Source organism: Pogona vitticeps, chromosome 7 (genome assembly GCF_051106095.1).
Source record: "Pogona vitticeps strain Pit_001003342236 chromosome 7, PviZW2.1, whole genome shotgun sequence".
Taxonomy (NCBI): Eukaryota; Metazoa; Chordata; class Lepidosauria; order Squamata; family Agamidae; genus Pogona; species Pogona vitticeps.
The window spans coordinates 4,309,615-4,328,347 of record NC_135789.1 but is presented as its reverse complement, the minus strand read 5'-3'; the positions used below and the strand labels follow the sequence as shown (position 1 = coordinate 4,328,347).

Sequence of the window (18,733 nt, the reverse complement as noted above, 5' to 3'; positions counted from 1 at the left end):
AGAGGAGATTTATTAACAGCTATTATAAAAGTGTAAGGAACTTTAATGAAGTCTTCCCTTGTTTCCGCTTCCTGACAATTAATCCTAGAAATCTCAGGGTGTTTGTGATGTGTGAGGAACACAACAAGGACAGAAGGCAGAAATACGGAGACGTCGCTGTGCTGAGCAAGAAGCAGGAATCTACAGTTTCAAAATATTTGCATATTAAAGCCATCTCCATTTCTGTTTTCAAAGATAAGGTTGCTAGTCTTCTTGGGGAAAATCGCAGCGTTCTTAAGAAATAATAATACTGTACAAGTTTCTAGTCCTTATGTGCTCTGAAGATATGGTTGAAAAGTCTTGGGAAGGGGCTGTAGATTAGTGATAGATCACTTCTTTGCACGCAGCGGATTCCAGGCTCACTTCCTAGCATTGTTCATTAGAAGGAAGAGGCAGACATCATGGAAATCCACTAACAAGCATTATCCAAGCAATTCCAGTTTCAGGAGTGGGCGTGAATCTGCTTCAGGTTTTACTCAGTACCTTACAAAGGTTATCTGAAGTGCTGGACCTATTTTGGGGACTGGGTTCAGCACCTTTGGAGAACTCTGTAAAATGAAAATGAAAATCTTGGAGTGGATTCACAGCCCCTCTGAAACTGGAGTCACCATGTAATTGGAATGAGTACAATTGGATTGGTTCGTCCGTTGCTTGACTAATTCTAGAGCTAGTACATGCCAATGAGTGCTGACCTCTGAGGATGTGTGCATTTATCAAACAGCTAACACTGCACCTTCCATCGCACATATCCTGCAAATGACACACCAAGGCGCATTGCCACCAATATTGGAGGTCACATATTGCCATCCTGATGAGTAGCCCACTGATGGTCCTCACCCATGAATTAAACTGATTCTCTTTTAAAGCCATCCAAATTGGCAACCCTCATTCCATCTTGTAGCAATGAGTTCTACAGGCTGTATCTCCACTGAGTGAAGAAGAGTCCCTCTGTTTATCCAGTCTGAAAATCTCAGTGTTTAGCTTCAGTTGGCATGACTGGAAGTTCCAGTATTATAAAAGACAGGCAAAATCTAGCCACTTTCTCATTGCCATGCATATATACTTCCATCATGTCTCCCTTTGCTTGGTTTATTTTCCTGCTTAGGTTCAGCAGCCCCAAATAATGTTGTCACTTTTCATCAGCTGATCTCTTGCTCCTGAATCACGTTGGTTGCCCTTTTTGTTTCTTTCCCAGCTCTGCAAAATCTGCTCCTCGCATCAGCAAATCTCCTTAGAAGAGACGATAATACTAGGCAAAGTTGAAGCCAACAGGAAAAGAAGAAGACCCAACACAAGATGGACTGATGCAACAAAGGTCTTGAGTTTGCAAGAACTAAGCAGCGTGGCGAATGGCAGGACCTCGTGAAGGTCACTTGTTCTTAGGGTCACCATAAAGCAGAAACAACTTAACAGCACACAACCACCACCATATGACTTTGGAGGTGTGGTGACCATAAATGAATCCAGTATTTCTAGAGGTCCTCTCAACATGGATTTCTCAGGGATGCCACAATATTGCAAATTCTATTTTTGATTCTAATGATGCCCAATATGGAACTTCCTTTTTAAAAATTTTTTATAGAAGCTACCCTCTGGGTCAACATCTGCATCAAACTACCAACAGCCATCTCTAGATCTTCTCCCCGATCAGGCTCTGCCAGCTCAGCCCCCATCAGTGTTATCTTTGTGGTTGGGTTCTCGTTCATTCATTAACAAGAGCACACACTCGCACACACAGGGCTCACACTGACAGAAACGGCCTTCTGTCTTTCCCCTTGCCCTACAAAAAAATATCCACAGGAGATCTGCTCTAAGCTGCTTGAAACAGGAAAATTCAAGTCTGTGCCTTAGATCTCTTAAAAGGACCAGCTACGGAGAAAAGGGCAGGGTTGCCCAGAACTTTGTTCTACATCTGTTGGAAAGCTGCCCGAGCCAGTCCTGTTTGTCAACACCAGAAGCCACGCCCTCTCCTTGGAGAGCCAGACAGGCAGCCAATGGGAAGCCTCGCCTGGACATTCTCGGAGAGACAGGTAAGGTTGAGGAAACACCTGTCAGACCAGAAGTATAAAAGGTCCTGGAGCAATTGCCTCTATGCCAGTGATGTAAACAGTGTCGTTTGAGGAGGCACCAGGAGAAATATCAGCTCAAAGTGGCTCATGCCGTAAACATAAGCTGCATCCACTTAGGAACGGCGTCCAGCAGAACAGGCCTTCGGGGATAAGACAGAGTGGAAGATGATTTTCTACTGCTAAAAATCTATAAGGTAAGATAACTTTTTGTTCACCCCCCCCCCCCAATCACATTTTCTTTTGAGTCTTCCACGTTTCTTCAAGTTTGCGAAAGGGAGTTCCAGAACTGGGGGAAGAAGGTAGGGATTCAAAGCTTTCATCTAGTTTATGGGACACGATCCACCAGGAAGGTGTCTCTCTGAATGGCACAGAGTGTTGCCTGAATGCGGTGGTCCACGTCCTGGCTCTGCCACAGAGCTGTCCCAAGGGGCTTGGTCACTCCACCGTTCTCTGGCCAGGAATGTAGGAATCGTTTGCTGGTATCAAAACCACCTTGCAAAACCTTGGCAAATTTCTTCCTTCTTCCGGCATTTTGCTAAGGTGGGAATCGAGAATGAGCATTCTACATCACTTTTTAAAGCTAACTATTTATACACCATTGGTGTGTGGGTGGGTGCGCTTCTGTTTGATTCTTGCTTTCAGATATGGAACGTTTCAAAACTCCCACACGTTTTTTATAAATTTGATGGAAAGAACTTCACATTTAAAATTTTTTTTAATCTGGAAGCAAATGAAGTTGACAGAGGTGCATAAAAAGGCAGGAGACTAAGGTGATGTAGATCCTAACCAGAACAGACCTAAAAGGAGACGCTTTTGTAAATTCCCTGGCTTTTGTTCGATTATTCTAATAATCTGATTTAGGCTTCAGCATTTAGCTCAGAAAACTTTGCTTTGAGACTCAGTGGTGACGGCCCCGAGTTCAGATTACTGCTTCCCCCATGACAGGCTCCTCATCTTTAAGACCTGCATAGGTATTTTTCAGACTTGGAATAGCTTGTTGTTTAGTCATTAAGTAGTGTCCAACTCTTCGTAACCCCATGGACCAGAGCATGCCAGGCCCTCCTGTCTTCCACTGCCTCCCGGAGTTGGGTCAAATTCATGTTGGTCGCTTTGGTGACCCTGTCCAACCATCTCGTCCTCTGTCGTCCCCTTCTCCTCTTGCCTTCACACTTTCCCAACATCAGTGTCTTTTCCAGGGAGTCTTCTCCTCTCGTGAGATGGCCAAAGTATTGGATCCTGTAGCTTCAGGATCTGTCCTTCCAGTGAGCACTCAGGGAATAGCTACACCTATGGAATTTGTCCCGTGCACAAGGTGGAGAATTTTGCTGTAGTTCATTTTTTATCAGAACTCGCCAAAAGCCACAAAGCGCTTCATAAATTTGATGAAAAGACTTTAAAACTGAAATGTGCGAGGAAGTGGAACTGACAGATTCATCTGTTCCTAATACGCCACCTCCAAGGCAATTCAAAGGATCACAAAAATAATAGGTTATTATAAGATAACAAAATTGTGATAAAACAAACCGCCACTCAAGAGGATATCCGGTAGTAACAGTCTGAAAGTTACCGTTGGGGGGTGAAAGAAAAACCTTAGCCAGTTTCAACTTCATCAGCAAACGCCTATATTAAAAAGCACAGAGTTTAAAGCTTGCATTAGAAAGCATAAAAGAGCCTCGTGGCGCAGTGGTTAAAACGCTGTACTGCAGCTAAAACTGTGCTCACGACCTGGGGTTCAAATCCCAGGTAGCCGGCTCAAGGTTGACTCAGCCTTCCATCCTTCCGAGGTCGGTAAAATGAGTACCCAGCTTGCTGGGGGGGCAATGTGTAGCCTTTATAATTAAAATTGTAAACCGCCCGGAGAGTGCTTGTAGCGCTATGGGGCGGTATATAAATCCAATAAATAAATAAATAAATAAATAAATAAAAGCAAGAAATTAGTTTCTCATGATGGGGAGAAGACCATGTCTCCTGCCATGATGTACTTTAGAAGTGGTTCAGAAAGCTGGTTCTCAGATTAAGGGCTGTGTGGCAGGAGAAAATTCCTTCAAATAATCTAATTTCAAAGAGTGACCGAGCCAGAACCCTATCAATCTTTGCATAAGCCGCGCGAAACACGATGCAGATAATTGCAGCTAATTTACGAGTCCGGGAACCCATCTCGCTTGCCAACTGCATAGCTGAGATGCGCTCCGACATCTCGATCTCGTCCGTTAGCCGCAGCTATCTAAGACAAGTGATGCTGACCTTGCCTAAACGACCACCCAGTTCTAGTAGCCTGGGATCATTTTGACTGCATGGGTTCATCCCACGGAATCATGGGAGTTGTAGTTCAGTGAAGCTGTTCTTTTTCTTGGCTGTCATTCAAGGGAGAGCGTTAGATCTCTTTAGCAAAGGATATGATGCTTTCCCCCTACATCAGTGGTCCCCAACCTTGGGCCTCCAGATGTTCTTGGACTACAACTCCCAGAAGCCTTCACCACCATCTCTGCTGGCCAGGATTTCTGGAAGTCCAAGAACATCTGGAGGCCCAAGGTTGGGGCCATTGCCCTACATGACCGACTCCAGGACTCTTTGGGAGGCAGCCACAGCAATTAAAGCAGTATCCACCCGCTGTAACTGTAAAGTGCCGACAAGCCATTTTTGGTTAGGAAAGAGGCCACGGTATCAAAATGGAAAAGTCTGTTTATAAAGGACCTCATGAGTGAGTGTAGCATAGTGGATAGAGCGATGGAGTTGCATTTAGGAGACCTGGGTTCGAATCCCCACTCAGCCAGTCATGGCGAGTGGCACCAATTTGAACACCCTATTAGGAGCTTGCCGTAAGTTAGAAATCACAGCAGAAAACAACAGTTATCTACAAAGAAGCGTTTTCTCCCAGTAGTAACTCCCTAAGACAACCGAGCGGGCATCTTTTGGCGTGATGGCAAACTTTGAACCAAAATAAAATAAGATAGATAAACACTGAGAGATGGTTCAGGTGTTCCTGGAATTTCTCCTGGGGGGGTGGTGGTGGAAAGGAGGTGACTTTTGGGAACATATCTGTGAGCAACAGATTTTCTGTTATGGCTCCACCCCTCCCAACGTTTGGAGGCATCCTGGCTCTTGGTCATTTAATCATCTTCTCGCATGGCAATGGCATGAGATCAAGCGCCAGGGAGGATGTTGACGTGAGGGCGGAGGCGGGCTCACTCAGAGGCATGCTGGTGCCTGTCAGGTGGAGGAATGCAGGCTGACACCTGCCGAGGAACGAGATCGAAATGGATAGATCACCTGAAGTGACAAGAGGTGGAAATGACTTTCGTAGTTTGCTGATTGGTGAAAGATATTTTGCTTTAAAGAAAGAAAGAAAAAAAACACCAGTCGGCTTCAAAGCTAAAAATATCGATGGAAAGAGTGTTGGTTGCCAAAGCAGCAGCAGAAGATATCAAAAAGGTTACGGAAACAAAACGCTTAGAGACTTCGATGAGGAGCATGAGAGAATGTCTACATTCCTCTCTCTGAAACAAATAATGCTTTACATCCTCTCAACAACCCTGCAGGGTGGGTGAGCCTATGAGAGGGTGGCTGCCCCAAGTTTACCCAGTGAGATTCATGGTGGACGTGGCACTTGAACCCTGGTCTCCCTGGCTCCTTTCTAATTAAAGTCTGTTACTGATTCCCATAGAACTTAAGGTAAAGGTTCCCTTTAACATTGAGTCCAGTCGTGTCCGACTCTAGGGCGCGGTGCTCATCCCCGTCTCCAAGCCGTAGAGCCAGCGTTTGTCCGAAGACAATCTTCCGTGGTCATGTGGCCAGCACGACTAGACACAGAACGCCGTCACCTTCCCACCATGGTGGTCCCTATTTATCGACTCGCATTTTTACATGCTTTCGAACGGCTAGGTTGGCAGGAGCTGGGACGAGCGACGGGAGCTCCATGTGGATTCGAACTGCTGATCTTCCGACCTCGCAGCCCAGACGTTGCCGTCTTCCAATCCTACTCTGGGTTCAGGGAAGGGTGACAAAAATCGCACCACCTCTTTCTGTGTCCAGGGTGACTGAGTTATCCAATCTATCCCCATGCGCAGGTGTGGCCCAGTCCTGTGTCATCAAGGAGCCGCTCTGTTGCAACTCTGTACGAGTCACCTTTCTGGGAATGACTCATTGATTAAAAGGAGACTGGGCCAGAACTGTGACTTTTGCACATGCACAGAGAGTAGGCTGTTCCAAGGGAGCGTCACGGTTACCATTTGTCACCTTCAACCACTGGAAAGGCTGGATCTGTTCCCTGTTGCCCAAGGGGGCTCAAATTACAAAAAGGAGGGAAGTAAACATTAACACGTGATCCCAAATTGTTCAGATGCAGGAAAGACTGCTTTTTCCATTACAAAGGATTTTAAGGAGAAGGCAAATGGTCACCTGATAAGGGACAGCATAGGAGAAGATTCCCCCATAATGAAAGACGGCTGGAATGGATGACCTTTGAGATCCCATGGAAAGAAAGATCAGGAGACATTTGATGGGGATATTAAGAAGTTGAATTAGACCAATTAGCACTAGGAAAGCAAAACAGATCTCAGAAACTTCACTTTTCTGACCTCTAAATCCCAGAATTCTGGATGTTGTGGTCCAACCAAGAGCCTGTTCCAAGTTCTCAATCAGAGGTAGAATGCAACGGGATAGAGAAGCTCCATCGTGAGTTATAAAAGCAAAGAGCCATGGAGAAGGCCAAGGCTAAGGGGTTCACACGGTGGTCAAGCTGCCCACTGCGCTGAAGTCCTTCAATTAATTTCCACCCAGACTTGACTCGGATGAGTAAATATTCTTGTTGCTGGAGATTACGAACTAGGATGTGATTGCCTGCCTGCACCTTCACCCTAGAATTAGCTTATGACTCTGTATCACTTAGATGGATAACAGGGAGACAGGTGGGGATTACTCTAAAGTCCTGATGCTACATCCCAACCAGAGCACGTATTCTGCCTGCATCTCACAAGGTTGACTCAGCCTTTCTGATTAAATTTGAATTCTGCAGCTCGGCCTCACTCCAGAAACGGGTTCCACTGGTTCGCCGGGTCGATGCACATCAATGCTTTTTAACTGCAGGCTCGGAGGAACTTGGCTGAGATGGCCCCAGCCCTGTCGAAATTGACTCGAGGTGTTCCTGGTTGTGGTTTTTGAACTCTCTCTCCCAGAACTCGTGGGAGAACGTGGCCAGCAAACAGACACACCTCTGAAATTCACCAGAGACACACAAAGAGGCTTCATGATACAGTAGGTCGTAAGCTGAACTAGGAGAGGGGAGGCTAAGGTTCAAATCCCTGCGCAATCCATGATTTCAGCTGGTTGCTCTCTCTCCCTGATCTACACTGCAGGTCTGTCGTTAGGATAAAAGCAGGTGTATTTGTCTTAGTGAGTGAAGGAAAACCAAGATTTTAAAAAGAGAGATGTTACAAATAGCGAGTTAAGAAATGTGTTTGGATTTCCCGACTTGTCACCAATGCCGCGTCCATTCAATGGGCTTGTCTGTCTGTCTGTCTGTCTTAGGCGCGTGCCCGGCTGCCCACCACTGCCCGCCACCACTGATCAGGGAATATAATCTCCTTTCGAGAGATCCCTTACGGGTTTCATGGAGACTGCAACTCTCCTCTCCTCCCAGCTTAGGAGAAGCACCGGCTGGGGTATGTGTTTAGCTTTTTGTTTTGTTTTGAATGCTTTTATTTTGGTGGCTGTTCTCTTACCTCCCCTGCTTTAGTGGTGACGGGTGGTGGTGGAATGAACGGCAGCCAACGGTGGTTAAGATCAGGCTGAAAACATAAACATAAAAAAACCCATAAAACTACACTGTTACTCATGCCCTCACTTTCTCTTGTTTTGTGTCTCCACAGGTTCGGTCATGTCCTGCTTCACCCAAATATGGCACACGGAAGTGCCCGAGTCGCCTCCCATGAGCCCCACCAGCCCTGTTCCAGCTGCGCCCCACGAGATCCCGATCCCTCTCAGCCCCATCGTGATCACTTCCCCTGGTTCGGAAGGCCGGCCCAGTGTGTGCTCCCCGGTGTCTTCACCGCTCCGCTCCCCTCTTTCTTCGCCTAGCCGTTGCCCCGTCTGCTCCCCGGTGGACGGAAAGACCAGGCTCGGCTCTCCGACGGACCGGCCCACCTCTCCCATCGAGTGCTCCATCTGCTTCAATACGTATGACAACCTTTTCAAGACGCCCAAGGTTCTCCAGTGCAACCATACCTTCTGCTTGGAGTGTCTGGCTCGCTTGACCGCCGCGCGCCCTCCGAATCACGTCGAAGACGAGCTCCCGTGCCCATTCTGCAGGCAGGTCACAGAGATCCCCCACGAAGGGCCACCGGGTCTCCAGACCAGCACGGACCTTCTGGCCACCCTGCCCCCGGAGTTCCAACGAGAGAAGATGCTCTGGATGGAAGGCACCAAACTCTGCTGTCGGCAGTCGTCGGATCCAGAAACGGCCGACAATTACGTCAGCATCGACGTTGCCCCCAGCAAACCCGAAGTCCCGGAGATGCCTCCTGAAACCTTTATGGCCAGGCTCGCGCGCTGTGATATGTGTGATGACTGGAAGCGTGTGCTCTTGCTCTCGGTTTTGATCATCATCCTCTTCTGTATCATCCTATGGCCAGTTCACTGCGCGATGAAGACAGGCAACTTCCGTTGCTTCACCCACACGTATACCAAGCCGAACTATGTGACATATCACCATCTGACTACCCCAGCCCCAACGGTGCGCCCCGTTGGCCCTATAGAATGAGCCACCTCTACCACTGCCACCACCACCCTGGGGTGCAAGCATAGAACCAGTAAAAGGCTGGTGGGTCCCTCAAGGAACTGTCCAGAGTTCTGAAGCCCAACCAGCCCCTTTATATTGCTCCAGAAGGCAACCTAACTTTTGGGCATAAGCTGGAGCAAGTTCACCAGGATCCACTGCATAGAACCCAACTGTGAAGGGACCACAGAGATGGGAAAGGTTTTTTGGACTACAGATCCCATCATCCCACAGCCAGGGCATGCTTCCCATCTTAAGAAGAGATGAACGCCTGCTCACCAGGAAAAGCACCTGTAGAGCCAATTTCCAAGCACTTCTTTAGTTGTATTATACTTTTTTATTTCAAGATCATATCGCAGATGATGGGAAAGGCCTCCATCCAAGAGCTCGGAAGAACAGATTCAAGCCCGAGGTGACAAAGCTAGAAGGCTATCGAGCTGCAACTGAGCCGATGCCAGGGGGAGCCACAACGTATAAGCACAGGCCACGGTTTTGCCGGCCACTCTTCCATATTTTCACTTCTCACGTTTGTGCTGCTCCTTTTTTGACCACATCACCAAAAACAGAACCGTTCTTCATCCCACACCCTCTCCCCATCCCTTCTGGGTGCCCGAAGGGTTTAATGGATCCCACAGCCCATTTTGCCCCTCCAAGCCACAGAGAACACACACCTTTTGGAAAAAGCAAGGCCAGAAGAAAACCATGGCCGCCCATTGACATTGTCCTTGTGGGCCAAAGACCCAAGTGAGCATTTATGTGGAAAGGACTGTACCTCGGGAACAAAGACCGACGCCTGTTTCAACAGACCGATTCCGCTCCGCCGCTCTGACCGACGCTTTTGTGTGACTCTCAACCTTGGAGGAAAAACAAAGGATCTATTTAATTTTATATGCGTTAATAAACATTTCAGTTTTATATAAATGGGGTTGTGTGGTGGTCTTCTCCCCATCCCGGTTTGGTGGGCTTCTCCTGGGTTCCACCTTGCGGAGGAGACTGGGAAGATGGAACAAGACTTAGCTGGAAAGAGTGGAAGGATTAGGGGATGAGTTTGTGAAGGAGAGGGGCAAGGGGTCCTTCCGTAGCGGGCTGAAAGAGGGAATTTCGAGGAGTGCAGCTTCTCTGGTCAGAGAGGGACCCAATGGTGTCAGAGAGTCTGCTTCTTCCACTCCCAGATTTAGTGTTCGTTCACAACACCACACTCGTTTCTCTTTTGTTTCTTTGCTTTTTAAGCATCTTTTTAACAACAGCAAGAAAAAGGCATTTGTTAACTTACTGTGCTTTATATATATATATAAATGAAACAAAGTAAAACAAGATCCATAAACATCTAGAGGCACTTCCAGATCAGCTCCAGGCAATCCATACAAGGTTGGATCAGCAGCTTTTTCTCCTCTCTTTCTCCTGAGTAAATTAGGCCACATTTTGTCCCTGAAGAGCGGATCGTCCACTTCAATGACAGGCAGCTTATAAAATTTTTTGGAGCTTCCTTTTTTTTCTGGGTAGAATCCAAGATGCACTTGAGGACAGCCAGGCCTGGCGACAAAACAAGCAATGCGTGGTAAAGGGCAGGTTCTTGCAAAGGTACGGCTGTAACCCCTCGATGGATCCTGAAGGAGAGTCAAAGACAGAACTGGGTATTAATATCAGAAGGTGAAAGGTAGAATTGCTAAGTCCATTGATGTCAGAGTTAGTCAAGCTTTTTTTAACCTTATTTCAAACCTGCCATTTATAATTATTTTATTTTAAATATCAGAGGGAGGGAGGAAGGACTAATGATGGATGGGTGGAAGGAAGGAAGGAAGGAAGGAAGGAAGGAAGGAAGGAAGGAAGGAAGGATAGATTAATGATGGAAGGAAGGAAGGAAGGAGAAACTTTTTTTCCAATTTAGAGATCTTTATAAATTATCATAATAAATAGATGATAAAGAATTTGGGTAAATATTCCAAACACAAACTGAACTGATATTCCCTCCCCACCCCCCGCCTCTAATAGTCACAGCAATAGGGGTTTTTTCCCCCTGGAGGCCCACACATACCTCATTTCTAGCCACCAGCATCTGCTCCGTTCCTAAGTGGCTATCGCCCCGAGTTACTTATCCCTGAGACCTTTGGAGCTTTGACATTGAAGTTCTCGTATACAGAGGCTGATTCATCATCAACCCTATATCACAGAAACAAACGTGTCAGGGGAAACTCTTTATTTTTCTGTTTTGTTTGTATCCTGCCTTTCTCTCAGAACTGGAACTCAGGGCAGGTTACAAAACTTAAAACACATTAGTCAACTCAAGAGATCTGGTCTTAATTCACCAGAGACCTCCTCAACAGACTTTGTTCTAGATTTTACATATGACCCCGATATTGAGGGATGGATCCATCTGCTTGCCTGTCTCTATTTCCATATTCTCTTAACATGCAGCCTATTAACTGCAGAGCTTAATGTTAAACACTGAATCTTTTTGTCCAAATTATAAAGAAATGTGCAAATTAGTTCTTCTGCCTTGGTCAAGGTTCAAAAGATGCAGCTACTTCCCTCTAAGGAGTGGAAGCATGTTGTACCTGCTGCCAGACCAATGCTAAATGCAGAGGAGCATGGTGGGGGAAAAATAGGTGGCAACCATAATAAATAAACTCTCAGTGAGCGTTAGAAACATGGTTGAATACCCAGCCATTTAAGATTTTTAAAACCCTTAAATATGTACATTTTCACTGGAAATGTTTAGATCACAAGTTCTTTCTTTTCCCCGTGAATTTTGGAGGAAACCTGGGAAGCTGATGGGTTCTTATTTCAGACCAAACAAACAATGAGATCTTAACTCATGCCTGCGTACAGTGAAAATCCTGAATATGAATTCTTTTCCTACTACAATTCCCAGAATCCTCCAGCCAACACAGTGAGCATTGAGGATTCTTGGGTTTTCCCTCCCCTATAGACCTTCTTCTCTAGGCTTCATACCAGACGACACCCTTCCCCCCTCCTTCCCACCACCATTGCCAAATTCCCTCCACACTCTGCACGCCTTACCCCATCGGGACCCGTGGCGAAGGGGGGCGTCCTTTGGTTCTCGGTTTCTCCGCTGGTGGATACCGGATATTCAAATATTCTTTCTCCTTCCTCATGGTTCTCTGAAAATGGGAAACGACACCAACAGTTTAAAGTGTGACTATTTTAGAAAAGTGCTTTATTTATTGAGCAGATGACATATTCCTGGAAAAGGTGCAAGATGCACTTCATTAAGGGGTGTGTGTCAGATCATCTCATGCTCCCCCTGTTACTGAGAAAGCCCAGGGGCTTTGACCCCATGAGCCCTGCCTCCAGTGCACCGCCGGAAGCCAAGTACCTATCTCAGGGAGGGTTTTAGGGGATGAGGCTCTTCGGACTTGGTAATATCCAACTCAGTGCCTTGAACTGTGCCCAGAAACTGCTGGAAGGCAACAAAGTTATCTTATCTTAGGTCCTGCCACTGCGTCCTGGCAAGCCGCACCCCTTTCACCCTACCTGTCGCTCCTCCAGCTCCTTCTGCTCCGTTGCGATGTAATGCTGGACAGCCATGTAGACAAACTTGTACTGCGCCTCTGTCTGCACCATTCCTGATCGCTGCCGTCGCACCATCTGGATAGTCTTTGGGATGTCAATGTCACAATCCAAGCCTGCTTAGAGAGGCAAAAAAAAGTGGGGTGTGGGTTAAGCGAAGAAAACTGGAAGACAGAGCAAATCCAGAACTAGCGATGGGATTTCCAGATTGCTTGGACCGTAACTCCCAGAATCCTCCATTCTAGGAGTTCTACCTGACAGATAGATTCCTGACAGACATCTAAATGTGCTTTGGCTCACCTGGGAGGAAAGGCCTGAACAGGAAGCCCTTGAGGTTTAGCTAGGCCTAGCTCCACTCAGCTTCCTGCTCAGAAGGGAAGCTTGGCCAGAGCTCGGCCTAGCTTAAGTCTCAAAGTTTTCCAGTTGAGGCCTTTCTCCCAGGTGAGCCAAATTTATATGCCTGTCTGTTAGGCAAAACTCCCAGAAGGGAGAATTAATGGGATTTGTATTTCAAGAAATCCAACAGTCCCATCCCTGCCGGAAACATCTGAAGCACAAATGCATACCCACCAAAATTCAGTATGGGGATTGCCTCCACCAGTCCAGTTTCCTTTTATCGTATTGAGGCAATCAATTCCCACTGTGGGTCTGATGGAAACCAATGGGATGGATGACTCAGCCATTCTCGGAGCAGACCTACCAAAATACGATCTAGGACTTCAGGTTTAATCTAAATTGTACAAAATTGGGTGCCTAAGCCAAATAGATTCAGCTCCACCATGGATCTATAACCCCTGGTGAAATTGCAGTCGTATGCTTCCCCCTATTTACAAGTCTGCATTAAACCTTCAAAACTTTTATGCAAATTAGTCCTCTTCATTTAAAACAGAGAACCAGAAAAGTAGCTATTTCTACGTTTACCTTGTCTGTGAATTGTGTCTACCAAGATGTCTATCACGATGATTGTGCCTGTGCGTCCTATTCCAGCACTGGAAAAAGAGAAGAAAGAAGAGAAAAGGGTTTATAACCAGTCTATCATTTACAAGGTCTATGAACCATACCTCAAATCGCACTTTATGACAGAGGCATATTTCCTGCTCTTATCATATTATCCCTCCAGGCACGCCAGTATTCCAGTGCTCCTGTGCCTGAGACATCTGATACAGTGCCTGCTCATGCACAACAGGGACCTTATCAGATCTCAGGGTCTACTGCTGGTGCATTTTGATTTCACTTTAGCTATCATGGCTCCATCCTCAGGAATTCTGGAGCCTGTACTTTGTGAGGTGCTTGGGGTTCACTGCTACAGAGCTTCAGTGCCCTGAAATACTGCATAGGGTCCAAAATATCTCACCAAAGGGCCAACCTAACAGATCCAACTGGATGGAGCAGTGGCAGTTTTAAAGTACAATCACATCACTGTAATTCAACTGTGTAGGTATGGTTTGAGAATCATCACGCAGAGTCTCTGATCTCAAATTAGATGCCCCATCAAACTTCCCAGTCTTGTCCTGCTAGCAAACACCCACCACGGCCAACCTCTGGCACCCACCATGGCCTGGCTGGGTGGCGCCCTCTGCCAGTCGCTTACCTGCAGTGCACAATAATGGGCCCCGGGTCTGGAACGCTCCTTTGGGCTCTGTTGACTTGATCCAGAAAGCTGAGGACCCCTCCAGGCTCATTCGGGACCCCGTGATCCGGCCAGCTGAAGTACTGAAAGTGCTTAATCTGCCTGGATCGCTCTTCCTGTGGCATGTGAGAACAGGAGGAGGGGGGAAATGTGGAAAATATGAATAAATGTGTGTACATGAAAATAAATATTCTTCCTTTTTTTTCATTATTATACTGGGATTTTAAAAATAAGGTTAAATTATGTGTCTCTCAGATTAGTTTATAAACTGGCTAGTTCTGTAATGCTATTCTACAAACGAATACATTTTCTAAAAATAGGGGAAGAAAAGGTGTTAGACTTAACGTATGTGGTTGGCTGGGGGAGAGATCATCACAGTTCCAATCTGAGGAAGGTGGGTGGATGGATGGGGTGGAATTCATGACGTGTTTGTCATGACTAGTGGAATAATTTGTCCAGGCATGATGTAAACAGGACTAGGCAAATATTTACACCGTTATACACCCCGCACCGTGGATGTTATGATGCCAAACTGTTGTTTCATGACTTCTGCCTCCTTTGCATCTCTGAGTCACAAACAGCTATTGAGCAAAACGGGGAGACAGCAGCAGGCGGCATGTGCCCCAGACGGTGGGTTAAGAACCACCCTGGGGTAAAAGGGACCACAGCTATCTGCTGGAAGGCCACACAGGCCCAGCTGGCTCACGCGTGGGACGAAGTGGCATAGCCAAGGTAGCACAGAAGGGTGTGGGGAGAGGGGGCGAGATGGCATGGGCTGGCAGAGGCAACCCACAGGCATGTGAGAAGAGGGGCACAGGGGCAACCAGAGGGAGGAGCAACCCTCGGCAGACGTAGCAACTTTTTAGGTATCTCCAACGTGGTGAATAGACAAGACTCAGAAGAAATGTTACGCCTTGTTGGTGCAATCCAGGGCCTTGTACAGCATTATACCAAATCAAGACAGCCTGCCCATTTATTGCATCGATTAGCTGATAACACACATTAGTCTTCTGCTCAGTTTCTGGAAAGCAAGCACAAAGGCCACAAAGGGCCTCACCATGAAGACGGCAGGACAGTCCCTGCCAAGACTTCCGAGATGAGGACTACCGGTATGCGTGGAAAGGCTTCTGAAGCCTATCTGTCAAACGGGCTAGAAGCATGAGTTTTCAGGTTGGTTTCCTCCCCCGCCCCCAAGAAAGACACCCAAAAGTCACATCCACTCTTATGCTTTTTGATCTTTTGAGTAGGGATGGGAATTTTAGAATTCTTGAATGGGGACTAGTGGAATTCTCATCCCAGAAGTCACCTAGAACCCCCCAGGCAGACTTTCTGAGACTGGGAGAGGAGAAAGCAGAACAGAAAAGAGAGAGTCTTTCCATCTCCATATGGCATTTCTCTCCACATGGAGCAGCTGGGAAGGGAACGCCCCTTCAGCTGCACTGCTTCCTGGGAATGGCCCCAATGAGCCATAGGTAGGGTACTCTAGCCACCCCTCAGACTCGACAGCAGGGGGTCCCAACCTTGGATCTCCAGATGTTCTGGGATGGTAACTCCCAGAAATCCTGGCCAAGCCAGCTGGTGGTGAAGGCTTCTGGGTGTTTGAGCCCAAGAACACCTGGGGAGCCAAAGGTGGGCCTCATTGCTTTCTAGAATCGTTCACTCCCATGGAGCAGCGAGACGACTTTCAGGAAGTGTTGTGACTCTTTGTCTTTTTAGCCAAACTACGTGGAACAAACCTATATAGACAAGATATGTCTAGCGGTTCTAGACCACTTCAGGGTTCCAGAAGTCCTTGTAATTAGGAAATCCCACCCCTCCTTTTGACCTTTTTTCGCAGGACGTCTGCCTATACCCAGCGGGAAGGTGGGAGCCTATCCAAAGGAGAAGGATGAGAATCCCAGAAATTCCAGTGGGAGAAATGCAGACTCAAAGCAAACATCCGCACTTGGATTAAAACAAACTAGGACGCGGTTCGGTAAGAAAAGAGGAAGAGGGAACCTCACCCTATCCGTCCGTGCAATCTCTAGCTCCCGGACGTGATAACCCTGAGCTTCGTGCTCATTGATGTTCCTCACGCTGGTGTGCCCATATTCTTTGGTGCAGTTTTTATCTGGCCAGTACCGGAAACATTTATTCTGCAGAGAGAAAGAGACATGGCATCCCATGAAGAAGGTGCAGGACATGAACGGTGGTTTCCAAAAGAATCACCATTATGGCAACAATAAGAAGGGAGTTCTGGGCAACCTGGAAGCCAGAACGAGCTTCTGTGGATTATTGCCCACTTGATCAGCTGCCTAGAGTGTAATTTTAGAGCACAGCTCACTCCCGGAACACCAGGCTGCCTCCTCCAAGCATCTGCCAACTGAGGCCACCGCCTCCAGCTGCCAAATGATAGAACCGTTCCCCCAGGCCAGGATACGTCTCGCTTGGAAACTCTACAGGAGGGGGAGGAGACACAAACCACGGCAGCACAGAGGCCCTAACGGGGGACCCTGGTTTTCCATACAGAGCTATGGAGCCAATTCAATAAGAAAAGCAAAAGCAAAGCAAAGCGTGCTGCTTATAGACCACCCCATAGCGCTTCAAGCACTCTCTGGGCGGTTTACAAGTTAATTATGCAGGCTACACATTGCCCGCCCCCCCCCCCAACAAGCTGGGTACTCAGTTTTACCAACCTCGGAAGGATGGAAGGCTGAGTCAACCTTGAGCCGCTATCTGGGATTGAACCCCAGGTCGTGAGCACAGTTTTGGCTGCAGTACTGTGGTCTTGGCATGGGTAATGAAAAGAAAAGTGTTGCATGCACAAGTTAATCAGACTGTCAAACGGCATGACAAATATCGGCCGGGCGTCACACTGGTGCTCTTTCAAATTCTCCTTTGAAGAGGGCTGTTCAAGCTCATCAGACACTAATTATAACCCACTTGCTCACTCCAACATGGTGTGTGCGTGCGTGTGTGTGTGAGAGAGAGAGGGAGAGAGAGAAAGAAATAAGGGGCACCCGACATCCTCTCCAATCTGCACTTCACATCGAGGAGCTGACCAGTGGCAGAACGCCCTTCTGCCACATGTAGAGGGCCATTCATCATTCAGCTGCCCACTCACCCCCGGCTCCTTGATGGCATTTCAGACGGGCATTAAGGGCTCAAGGACCTTCTGCTCTGTTTCTTCCCTCTCAAAGCAAGGTAGCCTCTGCTGATTCCATTTGGATTAAACGGAGGAGGAAGAGGCGCTTTAAAATGAACATGCAGCATGGTGCAAGGTTTCGAGCACTCCATCTCCCAGAAATCCCGGGCACCAGGGCCAAGGATCCTGGGACGTGAAGTTCAAAACTTTTGCAAGGTTGTGTGCCTTCTATTCGCACAATGGCCCTAACTCCTTGAACGGCTGGGGAATTTATGAGCAGGGAGTTCGCCATGAATAGCTCTCTGCAGAAGCTCAGAAACGACTGAATTCTACATGTAGTGGGGACTGCGGCATGCGCCGAATGAACCGACAGGATTCTTCCCTTAGACAGCGAGAGCTGTGACCGTGTACGTGTGGGAGACTGTCTTGGTCACATCTGCTCTCAAAGTCATCAAATTCATGCACTTTTGATGAATCACTTTTTCTCCCTGTCCATACAGAGGGTGAGGGGGTGTCCCTTGTAATTTGGAAAGCCACTTTTAGACTAGACTTGGGGAAGTAACGACTCAGGTCCCCCACTGAGCCACAGCACTCATTAGACCACCTTCAGTCTCTCCCTTCCTCACCAACCTCACAAGACTGTTGCAAAGATCAAACGGGGAGGGAAACAGCTGTGTACGCCATCCATGAGCTGCTCCAAGGAGAGGTGGGATCTAAAGGTAACTAAGAAGTTAAGGAACTAAAAATATGATGTTGTCCAGCAGCTTCTTGAAGAAGAAAAAGATGTAATAGGCCACTAAAACCTGACTTTGTACAATGTGTTATGCATTCTCGGTTCTACTGTATGGCACAGAATCATGAAACTCATCAGGACCTTCTATATATATAAAAAAAGACAAATGCATTTGAAATATGGATGTATAACCATGTTGTTGGGAATTTATTGGGCTGAGAAGGTGACCAAATAAGAAGTACGAAATTGAGTGAATAAGGCCTACAACTCCCACGATCCCCTAACCCACAAAGGCTGAGGGATTCTGAGAATTCTAGTCCAAACCTTTTAGAAATAGGAAATCCGGCTAGCTGTACTCACCCTCCCTCGTTCTACTTCTTTGGTCGTCATGACAATGACATGCGTTTTCTCCTGGTAAACCATGGCCCAGAAGTCATTGACGGTAGTTTGTAGACAGCCCTGGGTGGCAATGTAGACTTTGCTATGTTCGGAGCTCTGCCCGTCTTCAAGAATGTTCTGGAATCAGCAACAGAGGCAGCGGGAAGGAAGATGAGAAAAGACAAGGAGAGGAGACACTGAAAAGGAAAATCAACCCTAAAGGGTGGGGGGGGGAAAGGGCCACGGAGGACCCGGTAGAGCAAGTGTTGACAACCTACTAATGAATAATCTTAGACCGGCAGAGCTGGAAGGGACCCTGGGGAGCATCGAGTCCAGCTCCTGCCAAGAAGGCCCAGTGGGGGAATCGAACTCCCAGATTCCTAAACCAATAGGATATATTCAACAGTTCATGTCTTCTGATATGAGCCACCAACCAATTGAGAGACATTTTAATTCA

General features: G+C 47.3%; 2 protein-coding genes and 1 long non-coding RNA gene across 5 annotated transcripts in view; 1 reads left to right on the top strand and 2 right to left on the bottom strand.

Annotated features, from left to right (window-relative positions):
- LOC140701630 (uncharacterized) overlaps window positions 1-6,819 on the bottom strand; it is a 42,610-nt gene extending 35,791 nt beyond the window's left edge. Inside the window, exon 1 of the long non-coding RNA XR_013538059.1 lies at window positions 6,686-6,819. This is a non-coding gene — a long non-coding RNA (uncharacterized LOC140701630). The remainder of the gene's footprint in view (window positions 1-6,685) is intronic.
- Window positions 2,180-10,411, top strand: RNF223 (ring finger protein 223). Its single transcript, XM_072977605.2, has 2 exons — window positions 2,180-2,302; window positions 7,976-10,411. Exon 2 carries the CDS (start codon window positions 7,984-7,986, stop codon window positions 8,863-8,865), a length of 882 nt encoding a protein of 293 aa, XP_072833706.2. The 5' UTR covers window positions 2,180-2,302; window positions 7,976-7,983; the 3' UTR covers window positions 8,866-10,411.
- Window positions 10,141-18,733, bottom strand: part of LOC110073274 (tyrosine-protein phosphatase non-receptor type 11) — a 37,511-nt gene continuing 28,918 nt past the window's right edge. For 2 of the 3 annotated variants that reach the window (XM_078379249.1, XM_078379248.1), the window contains 8 exons: window positions 18,259-18,414; window positions 16,045-16,176; window positions 14,003-14,157; window positions 13,333-13,400; window positions 12,376-12,530; window positions 11,902-12,002; window positions 10,916-11,040; window positions 10,141-10,487 (listed from right to left, as the gene is read on the bottom strand). In XM_078379249.1, the coding sequence (XP_078235375.1) occupies window positions 10,956-11,040; window positions 11,902-12,002; window positions 12,376-12,530; window positions 13,333-13,400; window positions 14,003-14,157; window positions 16,045-16,176; window positions 18,259-18,414 (852 nt within the window). In that variant the 3' untranslated portion in view covers window positions 10,141-10,487; window positions 10,916-10,955. The remainder of the gene's footprint in view (window positions 10,488-10,915; window positions 11,041-11,901; window positions 12,003-12,375; window positions 12,531-13,332; window positions 13,401-14,002; window positions 14,158-16,044; window positions 16,177-18,258; window positions 18,415-18,733) is intronic. The other variant, XM_072977603.2, reaches the window with a different exon arrangement.